The sequence below is a fragment of the Cetorhinus maximus genome, chromosome 1 (assembly GCF_964194155.1).
Source record: "Cetorhinus maximus chromosome 1, sCetMax3.hap1.1, whole genome shotgun sequence".
Taxonomy (NCBI): Eukaryota; Metazoa; Chordata; class Chondrichthyes; order Lamniformes; family Cetorhinidae; genus Cetorhinus; species Cetorhinus maximus.
In genome coordinates, this window is record NC_135879.1 from 72780327 (window position 1) to 72794718 (window position 14392).

General features: G+C 39.9%; 1 protein-coding gene across 7 annotated transcripts in view; it reads right to left on the bottom strand.

The window, feature by feature from the left end:
- Positions 1-14392, bottom strand: part of spock3 (SPARC (osteonectin), cwcv and kazal like domains proteoglycan 3) — a 708975-nt gene that overhangs the window by 382508 nt on the left and 312075 nt on the right. For all 7 annotated transcript variants that reach the window (XM_078542382.1, XM_078542400.1, XM_078542363.1 and 4 more), the window contains exon 4: positions 721-835. In XM_078542382.1, the coding sequence (XP_078398508.1) occupies positions 721-835 (115 nt within the window). The remainder of the gene's footprint in view (positions 1-720; positions 836-14392) is intronic.

A 14392-nucleotide genomic window follows, 5' to 3' on the forward strand; every position in this document is an offset into this window, starting at 1 on the left:
AACATCGGCACACTCACCCGACGTCATCGCGCATCATTTCACGCTCAGTCGGGTCGGGCGCACGCCCACCTGCCAAGCTAAAAAATCCTGCCCAAGGTTTTATCACACAGACCTTCCATGATTATTCTGCATAACTGTCCACACACACAAAAAGAATACATACAGCATTGTTCCAAATCATTGTTTTCTTTCATCATATCATTATCTATTTGGAAATTACATCAATTTGATTTAATTTTGACAGGTAATGTAGAAAGTATTATGGTTCTGCAGACAACTACATTTATTCATAGGATTATGGTGCTGAAATTTTGTGTCGGTTCTACAGATCTCCCACCATTACTCTGTAGGCAACTTTTGGAACCCATGGACATAGCAAAAATATGCACAACCCTTATGGAACTTTCATGCCTTCGAATATATTTAGTAATTTATACAAAATCTTTGAAAATTAAAGAAAGCAGTCCTTAACTCACATAAAATATGCCATTTAAAGAAGCCTCCATCATATGTTATATACTATACAAAATTGGAGAGACTAGATTTTTTGAAAATTGCATAAGATACATAAACGATGCCATATATAAATTTTAATTGCGCAAGATTAACACATCATACAAGCCTTTAAATTTTGAAAGGGACGAAAAGTAAATAATTCAAGTGAAAGGTATTGCAAATGTATCAAATGGAATAGAGTTAAATTAGAACAAAGTGCTTTACCTGTGTGTTAGCCGCCTATGACTAATGCAAACCACTCTATGGTTGTCTTGTGCGATGCACACTTTGTGTCGGCTACATTTCACATTTAGGCAGGGATCTTTGGTAGAATCGAGCCCTAGAGAAAATAATTGGAAAAAGAAACTAAGTATTTTGCAAAAGAAATAGAACTGCTGTTACACCTGATCAACAGTTATCATAAATATTAAAACATTAAAACAAGGGAGCACGAAAATCAGTAGTCAGTCCTAGTTCAAAAAATAAAGATAAGGCTAGACATTTATTTCCTTTTTTATACAGAGAGAGGTGGTTACAATGGTAGAATTCTGTACCAGAAATTATTGTTGAAGTGAGTCCATAAATATGTATTAAAATTAATTCAATAATTGCTGGAAAAAAGGAACTCTTGAAACTTCTTCGAAACTATCAAGAAAGTAGGCCTAAATAGGCGACTCACACAAAGAATAGATGCTCAATATGCCAAATGGCCAGTTTCTGTGCTGTAATGTTTATGACTCCAGATATTTAGGCAAAATAATGTTTGCAAAATGCTCTGGTATCTAAAGATATGAGCCATTAACAAAGTGGATTGGCTAGCAGAAATACTTTTTATTAAGACTCTATTTTCCTATTTGACCCAGTTTCCCCTTAATGTTTTTTTTTGCCCACATGATGCCTAAGACTGAAATAGTGGACAAATTGCTTGCCCAAAAGCTGTTATCATCAGCCTTGTGGCATCAAAAGTGGTCCAAATCCTTCAGATTTCACCATCCCCTGCCCCATAACCTGAAATACCACAACCTCCATTTGATTTATTCTGTTTGACGATCTCAAAATGGTATGAGTATCAAAGCTATTTTGTTCTTTGTACTGTGGCACTAATTGTTAACCTTTTAACACTACCACAGCAAAGCCAGAAATCTCTGTCTAAGGTAATGCATTACCCTTCAAGTATAAGCAACAATCACTTTGATGTAGTTCTAATGGTAAACAGTACTAAAATTCACGCACAAATCACTGCAATACTGCTAAGAATAAGACCTCTGTAAATATTAATATTATTTAGACTTTTAATAAACATCACTACTAGTTGTCAGAAAAAATGAATACAAAAATTTTAATTTAGAACCAATTTCCTAAAATCATAATGGTGTATATAGTTTCACATAGAATTTGTAATTGTGTGGAAGCTCAAAGTGCACTGTATGGCTATTTTCCCAGCAAGCTTAGTTTTCTATGGGGTGATGGCATCTATTGTAATTATTCACATTTATGCCTTATGTACACAGTCTGACTAAATAGGCTGACACAGCAGAAAATTCAGAAAATGTTGGCATCTTTCCCTTCCTGTGCTTCAAATACAATGAGGTCTGCCTAAATGTATTAAGAACATAAGAAATAGGAGCAGGATTATGCCAGTTAGCCTCTCGAGCCTGCGATGCCATGCAATAAGATTGTGGCTGATCTGACTGCAGCCTCAACTCCACTTTCCTGCCTGCCCCATAACCATGACTCCCTTATAGATTAAAATCTGTCCAACTCAGCCATGTATATATTCAATAACCTGGCCTCCACTGCTCTCTGAGCCAGAGAATTCCAAAATGTTAATGACCTTAGGAGAGAAAAAGTCCTCCTCATTTATCTTAAATGGGAGACCCGTTATTTTTAAAACGTGACCCTTAGTTTTAGATTCCTCCATGAGGGGAAACATTGTTAGGATCTTGGTAGAGACCAGTAACTGCTTTTTCTTAAATAAATAAGAAATCTGAGTCTTTTACTAAAAGAATGAAGCCACAAGATTCCACGATTTAAAAACAAGATGTTTTTACTATATAAGAGTTAGCAAAGCAAACACTAAATACAATCTATCCTACACTCTAACATCCAGAATTGACATGAGTTAAACATAAATTAATAGGCAAATTGTGGTCAAATATACACTACAAATTGCATATTAAATGGCAGATACAATTAAAACAGGTCTTACAAATTGGGTCACTAGTCCACCCAGATTTTTGGTGATCACACTTAGTTACAAAGTCCTTCAAAACTCTGTTTTCCTCATGAAGAATTTCAGCTCCAATCCTTCTTGGAGCTAGTCTGATCCCCAGCTGACAGTGGTGCACAACCAACCAGAGTTCCATGTGCACAGTCTTCACTGCAAATGACACATGTCTGCAGAACCTACTCAGCTTGGTCTGGTTGGGTAGGCCCAACAAGGTTATCTTCAAGAAACAGAAACAACTGTAACAACATATTCTCAGCTTCTGGATATGGACTCTGCCTTCTTTGGCTTACATGTTCTGTACCACTGGACTTATCAGCTTCTACTGCTCAGCTTAGACCGATCTGTGTTCTTTAATATCATTTAATGAAATTCAGCTTGCCAGAAGTTTTGATTTCAGAACCTCAATTTGCTTTTGTTTCTTTAGAAACTGGGAGTGTCATTTTCCTTTCTATGTTTGGCTGTTCTATTTCCCCTTCTGTTACCCTTTTCAGTTCAGTTTCCTTTTTAGTTAGGGTCTACCTCAAAAAAGACAAATTAATTTAAAAACACAGATTCCCTCACAACATCCTCTCAGCATCTACCCTGTCAAGCTCCCTCAGAATCGTATATGTTTCAATAAGAGCACAAAGAATTAAAGGAAGAAGTAGATAAGTTACAAAAAGAAAGTGATGGCTGGTAGGAGCACTGCTATCCTGCACAATCAGTCACGCTGCGAACAGGAAGTACATGATAGAGTGCATCCTACGAGGAGAAATATTAGAGCAAACACTGGAACAAAATATTGAGTTACAATCAGAAAATACAAGACTAAGTGAGGAGTTAGAAGATTCAAGAGGGGCTTTGAGGGAATTAGTTCGGCAACAAACTGTTGCCTTTCCTGAAGCAGACCACGCCCCTTGTTTAGCTAAAATCTGACAGCTTCAGGCACAAAATGGCCAGCGGCATGTGTTGGTGACTGCTGTATTGAAATCCAGAGCAGGTGACCCCAGCCTTGTTGGGACAACATAGTAGAAAAGGCTGCCACCTCTGCTCCACCTCTCCTATGAAACAAGGAAATACCGGTGTGTGTGGTCAACTGAGCCAGGGCCATACAGCAGGCTAAAGCTAAGACTGAAGAGGAGGTGGACGAATGGTGAAGAAACATCTCCATTCACTAGGGTCAGGGAAGAGGAAACCACCAAGACCACGCACAGGTCACTTCCCTGGAGAGGTTGGTGGTCTGAAAGAGGAGTTGGAGGTAATAGTATCGGATGGCAAATATGAGGCATGTTATTGGGCTACCAGTGTGTGTGCAGTTGTGAAGCATCTAACCTGTGGAAATGTATGGTGAACCTCCACTGAAGAACAGGTCACAGACATGCATGAGAGTCCTGGCTGAGAACCTGGACTCTTAAAAAAAATTATGTCACTGAGTTTGTTTATACAAGTGCAGGGAAGTGTTGACTTTCCTTGATTTCCATCTCTATGAGTTTATAATAAGTTGATTTTTCTGTCCTCTCTTTTGTCAATGTCTCAATGTTTATCTGCACAAGGTTAAGAGGTGTCGAGTGCTTAAAGCTTCTGTTATTGATACTTCAATTGTCTGTTTGATTGACACTTTTATAGGGTTGTAGGAATACCAGTTTTTTTCAGAAAATTATAAATGAGTATTTTTTCTAAGCAGTTTCACACATGCCATTGTTACTATAGGGTTCATTCATTCTGTACATTGTGTTTACTGGGTGAATGGGCATGGAGTGTATGAGGGGCTGGGGTGGGTGGGGGCATAAGTTTGCATTAATTTAGCATGGAGGGGGCATGGGTAAGAGCTTGGAGTTACATTTCAAAAGGTTCTGGAATCCATACTCCTCTGAGGGCTGTGACCACAAGTCATGGAGAAGCTGGCCTGGCTCCACAAAAATTACCAGGGGCTAGGAGATGCCAATCCTTGCAATGGAGTTGGGTAGGTCGGGAGTCCAGGGTGCAGGCTCACGACCCGCACCCTTAACATGCACCAGCAAAAATCAGGGGAGTCTGGAATGGGGGCAGGAATCCTGGAATCATTTTTAATTTTTTTTAAATGGCTCTAGAGTCCTTCTGACTCCCTGAAAATCTGGCTCTGGGTCCATATAGAATCAAAGAATGGTTACAGCACAGGAGGTGGGCATTAGGTCCTTCAAATTATCTTAAACAGCAATCCAGGTAGTCCCACTGCCCCGCCCTTTCCCTGTATCCCTGCATTTTTTTTCTCATATACTTATATAATTACATCTTGAAAGGCTGGATTGAACCTGCCTTGGCCACCTTTTCAGGCAGTGCATTCCAAATCATAATCACATGTTGCACAAGAATTTTTCTCATGTTGTCTTTTGCCAATCACCACAGATCTGTGTCCTCTGATTCTCAACCCTTCCGCCAATGGAAGCAATGTCTTTCTATTTGCTTGGTCTAGAATCATTATGATGTTAAATACCTTTTTTGATTCTCCTCTCAAGCTTCTCTGCACTAAGGAGAACAACCCTATCTTCTGCAATCTAACAGAAGTCCCTCATCCTTGGAACTATTCTAGTAAATCTCTTCCATACCCTTGCTAAGACCTTCACATCTTTCCTAAAGTGCAGTAGCCAGAATTGGGCACAATACTCCAGTTGTGGCCAAACAAGCATTTTATAAGATTCATCATAATTCCCTTGCTTTTATACTCCAGAGGTGGCCCTATTATAAAGCCCAGGATCCCATATGCTATTCTAATTACTTTCTCAACCTGCCTTGCCACCTTCAATGATCTGTGTACACATGCCACCACCATTATTCTTTACCCCATTCTCTGCTCTTGCACCCCCTTTAGAATTGTACCCATTAATTTATACTGAATCTCCTTATTCATCCAACCAAAATATATCACTTTGCATTTTGTTATGACATGGCAGGTGATGTGTGCCAGACAGATGAAATCCATGAGGGAATCTTGGCCACGCTATTAGAATGGTTTTGCAATTTGTATTTATTAGGAGATGTGTACATTGAATTCAAAGTAATGATTCCACTCCCACTAAGACCTTTAGATATTTTAAGAATTAAATTAAAATATTTATTAACTAAAGAAAAGATTTCAAACACATACATAGGGGAGAATTTACTCCCCATTGGACGGGATGGGCGGGAGTGGGAGGGGGCGGGTGCAGAGGCGATCCCCGCTAACAATTTTACATGGCTGCGCCAATTAAGGACCGCCCAGCATGACACGCGCTCAGTAGCGCTGTGCAGGCAGGGGGAGGACGGAGAGGTGGGGCCTGCGCTCTTTCACGCATGCATGTGAAACAGCACAGAAATCTCCCTGAGGCACGGAGCTGCCTCAGGGAGATTAAGTTCAATTTGAAAGTTGGAAAAAAAGAAAGTTAAAAATCATTTACACAGGTCCCCTCATGTGACAGCATAACATGAGCTAGGACATGTTTATGAAATGTTTTTAAAATATTTATTAATTAATTATTTAATTAAGCCCTTCATGAAACCTCATCTCGCCTGTGGATTAGGTTTCATGAAAAATGCGAAGGCTGCCTGGGATCTCTTCGCCTGCCCGCTAACCTTAAGGTTGGACGGGCAGCCCTGTCAATTTGGTTAATTGCTGTATTAATGGCCTTAACAAGCCTTTAACAGTTCGGCGAGTGTGCAGCCAACTCCAATGCACGCCCACTGAACGAAAGATCAGAATGACGCACGACGATGACGGGACGCACTCCTGACATCACCACACATCATTTTATGGGTCCCGCACTCCAACGAGAAAATTCTGCCCATAAGATTATAACTACTTAATCCTATAACAAGTCCTAAAATTCTTAATTAACCTAACTCCAAAGTAAACAGCCCCTTTAAGGCAACAGTCCAAAATAGATTTTAAATTTAAAAAGCAAGCCAGCAAGTTACCACAGCACCCACTCAACAATGGATTTCCAAAACTTTTCTCCAACTTTAGTTACTGGACACAGCAGACTTTTGCAAAAATGGCTGGAGGCTTCTTCAAAGCTATTTCACACTCCTGGGGCAGAATCTTCTGTTTGGAAAGCGAGGCGAGGCCTGCTCGTCGATGCGTAAAATGACACGGGGTGATATCAGGCATGCGTCCCAACATCACCCCATGTCATTTATATTTTCAGGCTGGCGGGCACACAGCCGGCCTATTAAGGCCATTAGAAAAATAATTGAAACCATTTATGGACCTGCCCGTCCAACCTTAAGGTTGGCGGGCAGGCCGGGAGCCCTGATGGGCTTCTGAAAAAGCATGAAACCTCATTCACGGGTGGGATGAGGTTTCATGAGTGATTAAAAAATCTCAGAATATTTCAAAATAAAAGTTATGGACATGTCCCAACTCATGTGACAATGTTTTGCAATTTGTATTTATTATGTGAAGATGTGTGCATTGAATTCAGTAGTAATGAGTCCACTAAGACCTTTAAAGATTTTAAAAATTAAATTAAAACATTTATTAACAAAATAAAAGATTTCAAGCACATACATAAGATTATAATTACTTAATGTTATATCAAATCCTAAAATTTTTAATTAACCTGACTCTCAACTACACACCCCTTTCAGGCAAAAGTCCAAATTTGGTTTTAAATTTAAAAAGCAAGCCAGCAAGTTGCCAAAGAGCCCATTCAACAGTGGAATTCCAAAACATTTCTCCAACTATGCTAAGAGCTCATCCATGTTTACTCATGAGCATTTCAAGTACCCTTCTACACTTGACTCCTTTTGATAAATTTCAAGCTTGCAGTCCAGCTGACTCCAATTCTATTAAATCACACAGACAGAACCATCTACACTCACACCCATAAGCCTACTTTACAATAAACCAAATAGTATGAAAATTATTATAGCTTCATGATAATTTCAATGCGTTAACTTTCATTTGCCACGCGTCCATCTATTCCACCAAACTGGCCATGCTTTCTTGAAGTTTATCACTATCATTCTCGCTGTTCTCTACATTTCTAATTTTGCATCATCTGCAAATTTTGAAATATTACCCTGTACACCTATGTTATTAATGCATATCACAAAAAGCAATGGCCCTATTGCCAACCCTTGGTGAACACCATTGCTCCTCAAAAACAAAAATGTAGATTAAAATTGTTTTATAAATCTCAAGTTGTAGATTTAATGCTATGCTGAATAATTTTTCGAGAATGTTTTTGTGTATTTACTATGTTGCTAAGTTATATTAATATCGATGACTGTGAAAAAGCAACAAGGCTGCCAAAAGCAGTTTGAGCATTGAGTAGGTTAACTGGCTGCTTGTGTAGCGGTTGTTTATTGCTCATTGGTTTTATCGCTAAAACACAGCCAAATAAAGATGGCATGAAAATAATTTTACACAAAATTATCTTAAGGAATGAGAGGCTAGGACCAAGATATTTTGTGCCCTACAAACAAAAATTACAAAAATTTTCCCAAACTCAGAAATTTTCAATGCCCTATGTAAATGTGCCAGATTGTTGGATTTTGCTCCATTGGCTAGAGCTGCCTGTATTAAACACATTTTAGTTTCTCACTATATAATGAAGCTTTCACTGTAAAATGTTGGCCTAGATTTTTGCCAGTAATTTTGGGGGGGGTGGAGGAGGTGCAGAGAGCCATTCCAGTAGACCTCTTCCCACAGGTCACTTCCGGAATTTTTCACCAGAAGTGATTGCAACTATTGAATATTTCTGCCCAGCAATGAGTAAACATATTCAAATGATGTGTTAATAACATGATAATACCACACAATGTATTACTTGTTATTTCAACCATAGTAATAGTGGACTCTGCCAGCTTGTTCCTGCCATCCAATGTTTCTATGTTAATAGGTTGAAACTCTTCTCTTGCCCCCACTGTCACTATATCAAGCAACTGTGCCATCACCAAATTCATTTTCCCCTCACCGCCCCCATCAGCATTCCATAGGGACCGTTCCTCCATGACATCCTGGTCCACTCCTCCATCACCCCCAACTCCTCATCCGCTTCCCGTGGCACCTTCCCATGCAATTGCAGAAAGTGCAATACCTGTCCCTTTACCTCCTCATGGTCCAAGGCCCCAAACACTCCTTTCAGGTGAAGCAAGCATTTCACTTGCACCTCCTTCAATTTGGTCTGCTGCATTCGTTGCTCTCAATGCAGTTTCCTCTACATCGGAAAGACCAAATGCAGGCTGGGTGACCGCTTTGTGGAACACCTTCTCTCAGTCCACTAGCATGACCCAGACCTTCCTGTCACTTGCCATTTCAACAAACCATCTTGTTCTCATGCCCACATGTCCATCCTTGGCCTGCTGCAATGTTCCAGTGAAGCCCAACGCAAACGGGAGGAACAGCACCTCATCTTCTGATTAGGCACTTTACAGCCTTCTGGACTTAACATTGAGTTCAACAACTTCAGACCATGAACTCTTTCTTCCATCTTCACCCCTTTTTAATCCAATTATTTTATTTTTATTTATTATTATTACTTATTTTTTCTTTCTTTATTTTTATTTATTTATTCATTTTTTATTTTTTTTATCCTTTTTCCTCAACCCCCCACCTCCCCCCACAGGGCCATCTGTCATTTGTTCCTGTATTATGCTTTCACAGAGCGCTGACCCATGTGCTGCTATTAACACATTCTGCTCTTACTTTTATGTCACTCTCAGCACCTTCTTTAGTCTTTAACACTACCATTAACACTCCCTTTGCCCTGGGTCCATGACATTTTTGTTAATCTCTCCTAAACTCCCACCTATCCCTGACGTTCTATTTTGCTCCACCTGCTGCACCCACTCTTAAACAGTATAAAATCCATCACATTTCTACTTCTCTTTAGCTCTGAAGAGGAGTCATATGGACTTGAAACATTAACTTTGTTTCTCTCTCCATGATGCTGCCAGACCTGCTGAGCTTTTCTAGCATTTTCTGTTTTTATTGCTTGTCCTTTACATTCTGCTGTAGCATGATTCATTTTACAGCAACGTGTAAATCATTAGAGCTTTTAACAAAATCGCAAGTTCTCGTGGCACTGAAACTAAATGAGGGTCAAATTGGCTAACTCCTGAAGATGGGTGTGGCGATCGCAGTAGATTAACTTGCTGCTGCCTGCTTTTCAAATGATGAGTGCAGCTAGCATTCCCCATGCTGTTCAATTGGCTGCACGCATCATAAGGACCCAATATCACAAGCCATTTGTGCTCTTTAATGACAGTCTACACCTCTTAAAAGGGAGGTACATTGTGGTTGCAACTGTAAGAAATGGTGTGATCTTTTTGAAAAGTGAATTTGAGCTGCGATAGTTTGAGGAATGGCTAGTCATGCAAGAAATTAACCACCAAGATCTTCTGACAACACAAATGATAACAGGAAGAAAGGAGAAACATCCTGTATCTGAGGGGTGGGCAAGAAGCCCTCCAGTTAGATATTCACAAAGGAGGCAATGGGAACAAATAGTGGCAGAGGAGGTCAATGCCAAGAGTGTTGCTCCAAGAACATGAATCTAGTACAGGAAAATGGTTAACAATCTGTCACAAATCGTCAAGGTGAGGGAGTTCATCTTCAAGCACCATATCCTACCAAATGCACTATTAGCTTCATCCACCGCTCAATTCTCTACACCCACATCACCCATCTCTATCAATCAGTACTCAAAATTACCATTCATATGCTTTACCACAACCTCACCTTCATACATTTAGCACTGTTGCCTTGTACCCACAACTCACAACCCACACACTGTGATGTACAGTCAGCAGTACATATCTGGTGCCCCTTGTAATTGTACGGGTAGCAACATTAGTCCTTTTCAGCAGATATTGGTACATATGTTCCAGGTTAAACAGCAACTTTCCTCCATACGTACTTCAATCCAAGGTGGTATGTGTAAGTCGAGCAAACTGTTGTCTGCTACTGAACACGTGGCAACACCAATGCCGTCTAGGGAGATCACATTAGTAATATTACATCTCTGATGAATATCCCACTATGTCTACAGAAACACTGGGGACTAATCTCATTGGCAACAGTGATGCTCAGTTTCAACTCACCTATACACCATGACGGGGTGCCCAGTGTTTTGTGCTGTGTGTTTATACAAGTCAATGGAAATTGTGAGGAAATGGCCTCCAGGAGTCGCATGCATGGAATAGTGCAGTCAGTCAGCATTCATATTAGTAGCATTTCTGTGACATTGTATATCCCCACATAAATAACAGCAAACTGTACCTCTGAAAGCAGAGACTCTACCAAGGAAGACACTTGGCACAGATAAAGGTACATCAGTCTTGATGATAGATTGGGTTTATCTATCTATTGGATCAATGGTATTGGGTCTTCTGTATACTTGCAACTAACTAGATAATTAAATAATCAGCCACCAGTTGTAATTCTTCCAATTGGGTGAGCATGTTGTCATGAGCCAAATCTGCAGTCAACATACAGAAACTCGAGTAATTGAACTGTAATACTTAAGTAAAAAATTAATTTTCCAAAAGCATTTGGTACGGTCTCACTTAACAGACTTGTTACAAAATTAAAGCCAAACGGTATTTTTGTAGTTGCAGGGGTAGAAAGGTGGGACAAAAACCAAAAATAAAAGTAAATGGGATGTTTCTCAGGTTTGCAGGATATAGATAATGCTGGGTGGCAGATACTGGCATAGGATGCTTTTTGATTTCCATTTATAAAAATAACTTGGATTTAGGCACAAGAGGAATGCTACTGAAGTTTTCTGATGATCCCAATTTAGAGGACATGAAAAGACTGAATATTTCAGCAGACCATAAGTTAACAAAATGAGCAGGTATGTGGCAAATACATTCAATGCAGAGAAACGTGGCAAGTAATTTTAACCTCTTGACTTTCATTATTTGAAATGAATAAAGTGGTACAATTTTTGAAAAAGAAATATGTGAGAATGTGTAATTCCAAAAGGCAAGCTTTTTAAAAAGAGTGGCAGAACAGACTGGATGCAGAATGGTGAGGCCTTGAAAATCTCTGGTGGGGGCAAATTCTAGTTTAATTGGCAAGCTATGCCTGTTGCGAACCTTCAAGGTCAGGGAAGTTTGTTTATTTGCCTGCCCTCAGGTCACTAGGGTGCCTGCCTACCAACCTAGAAAAATCTTTCAAGTGTCCCCAGCAGCTACTTTTGCGAGCAAGCCTGTTTTGTGCTTTAGTTAAAAAAAAAACGGCTTCTCATCTCCAAGGCTCCAGGCTGGAATCACGACAATATATATTTTACAGATGCATAAGAAACACTGGGCAGAAATTTTAGCTCGATGGGTGGGCGTGCGCCCTACCCGACTGAGCGTGAAATAACGTGCAATGAATTCGGCCGAGCGTGCAAACGTCAACGCGCAGTCACGGATGCGTGCCAGAGCTGGCAGCACGCCCGCCGACAATTAAAAGGCCTGTTAAGACCATAAAGTTAAAAATTGGCTTTAATTTTTCACTGCCCGTTCAACCTAACGGTTGGCAGGCAGGCGAAAAGGCCAAGCGGCCTTTGCACTTTTTTGGAAACCTCATCCACGGGTGGGATGAGATTTCCAAAAGCAAATATAAATAAAATAAAAACTTTATTTTTTAATTTAAAACATGTCCTGCTGATGTGACATAGTCACATGAGGGGACATCTTTCATTACATTTTCTTGCTCTTAATTATTATTTTTAAAAATTCTTTATCTCCCTGAGGCAGCTCCGTGCCTCAGGGAGATTATTCAGCGCTCTTTCGCGCATATGCACAATGTTCACATTAGGCCTGCTCTCCCTCCACCCCCTGCCCGCACAGGCAGCGCTCAGCGCTACTGCTCGTGTATCACGCTGGGTAGGTCTTAGTTGGCTCGTCCACATAAAATTGCAGAGCGCTGCCGATCACGGTCGGCTTCCTGACCACCCCTGCCCATCCCCGGCGATCCTGCACGCTCAGGGAAAAATTCTGCCCACTCTTCCAGACAGGTTACTTATGTGAATTATACGTGTCACATAATCTCTTTGTGTGCTACATATTCTCTGTAAGTGATTTCATACTTACCTTGCACAGTGTCATTTGAAGTAAAACTGGTATAAGCACCATCAGGAAACAACATCCTATGAAAAACACGATACCTTTGTACTTTTTCTATGGTGGAAAAATCTGCATCTGAGCCTAAGTATCATTCCTACATTTTCCACCTGTTTCTCCCCCACCTCGTTTGGGTATGGTACCATGATAATCACGTTACTGGGCAAGTGATCCAAAGGCCTTGATTAATAACGCAGAGAATGTAAATGCAAATCCCACAGACAGTTTTTCAATATAAATTTTAAAATCTGGACATTAAAAATCTGGTGGAATTAAAAGTGCCCATTAAGGACACTTGCCATCTTTTCCCCATTTGGCTTACTTGTTACTTCAGTCCCAATCCAACATGGTAGACTGTTAATTGCCCTCTGAAGTGCCCTAGCAAGCCACTCATTTGTATCAAAACTGCAACCAATGATTCGAAGAAGGCCCACCAACACCACCTCAGAACTGGACAATAAATGCTGGCCTTGCCAGTGACACCCAAATCCTGAAAATGGATTTGAAAAAACTTATGCTAAACTTGCACAAGCTTTACATACCTCATGCAAGTATGAATCTGGCCAGAAAGTTATTTGATAGATTATTTGAACAAAAAAAATTGAGACCAATTTGTCCACATCTAACGTAGGCAAATGCACATTCCAGCAACTTGACTGGATAGGAATCAGAAATATTAACCCTGATTTTTTTTTTCTCATTAACACAGGAACACTGATGCCAAATACATTGTCCAACTGTCAGCATACCATAAATCAACTAACTCAGCACAGGCCAGGAACCATATCTGGGACTTTCCCGGTGGTTCAGTTGCACATTGGAAAGTGTTTTAAATCATTCTATCGCCGTGTTAAAGCTTTAAAGTACAAATCATTCTACTTTATTTAGAAAGAATAAGAATGGCAACGGAATGTATAAAAAGCAGCCAGGATGAAACTGTTCCATGCCAGCAGCGTAAACACGTTCAAAGCAAATAGGCTGTCAGCTTTGTACTGCCAAATATTGCCAAGATTTTTAATTTCAAATCAAGGAAAACTGACAGTGAGACCAGGAAATTAGTCTTCAAAAAGAGTTTGAACTATCATTCTGTGAACTTCAGCTGAAAGAAGATTAGGCACAGTGAAATATCACTGCTGATTTACTTCGGGCCTGTTTTGCGCTGCTGGCATGGACAAATTTCACCCCCCGTATCTTTCAGACAATTCATTCTAGCATTTAAACAAACCTTAATGTTAATGTCTACCTCCCTTTGAATCCTCTCCACAGAATCAATGGAATGGAAATTGGGCAGATTCTATAATTAGTGGATGATCTGCTCTGCTGGATTACCACCCATTTAGTGAAGATGAAAGTTGACACCATCAACTTTATAAAATAACCCACAGGATTTCTAGTTTTAAAATGTATTGAGGTACTTATTTATGTCTGTCACTTTGTATCAGTAGTGTAAGAGTGAAGTCTAAATCATTGTGCATAGTTTACAAAGTAACAGCTATGACCTTGAGTGTGAAATATTTTCGAGCAATGACAACCCTGCAACTTTAGTCAATTAGGGTCCAAATTTTATTAATATTTTCCATAATTACATACATGGAAATGACAGATCAAGCATTT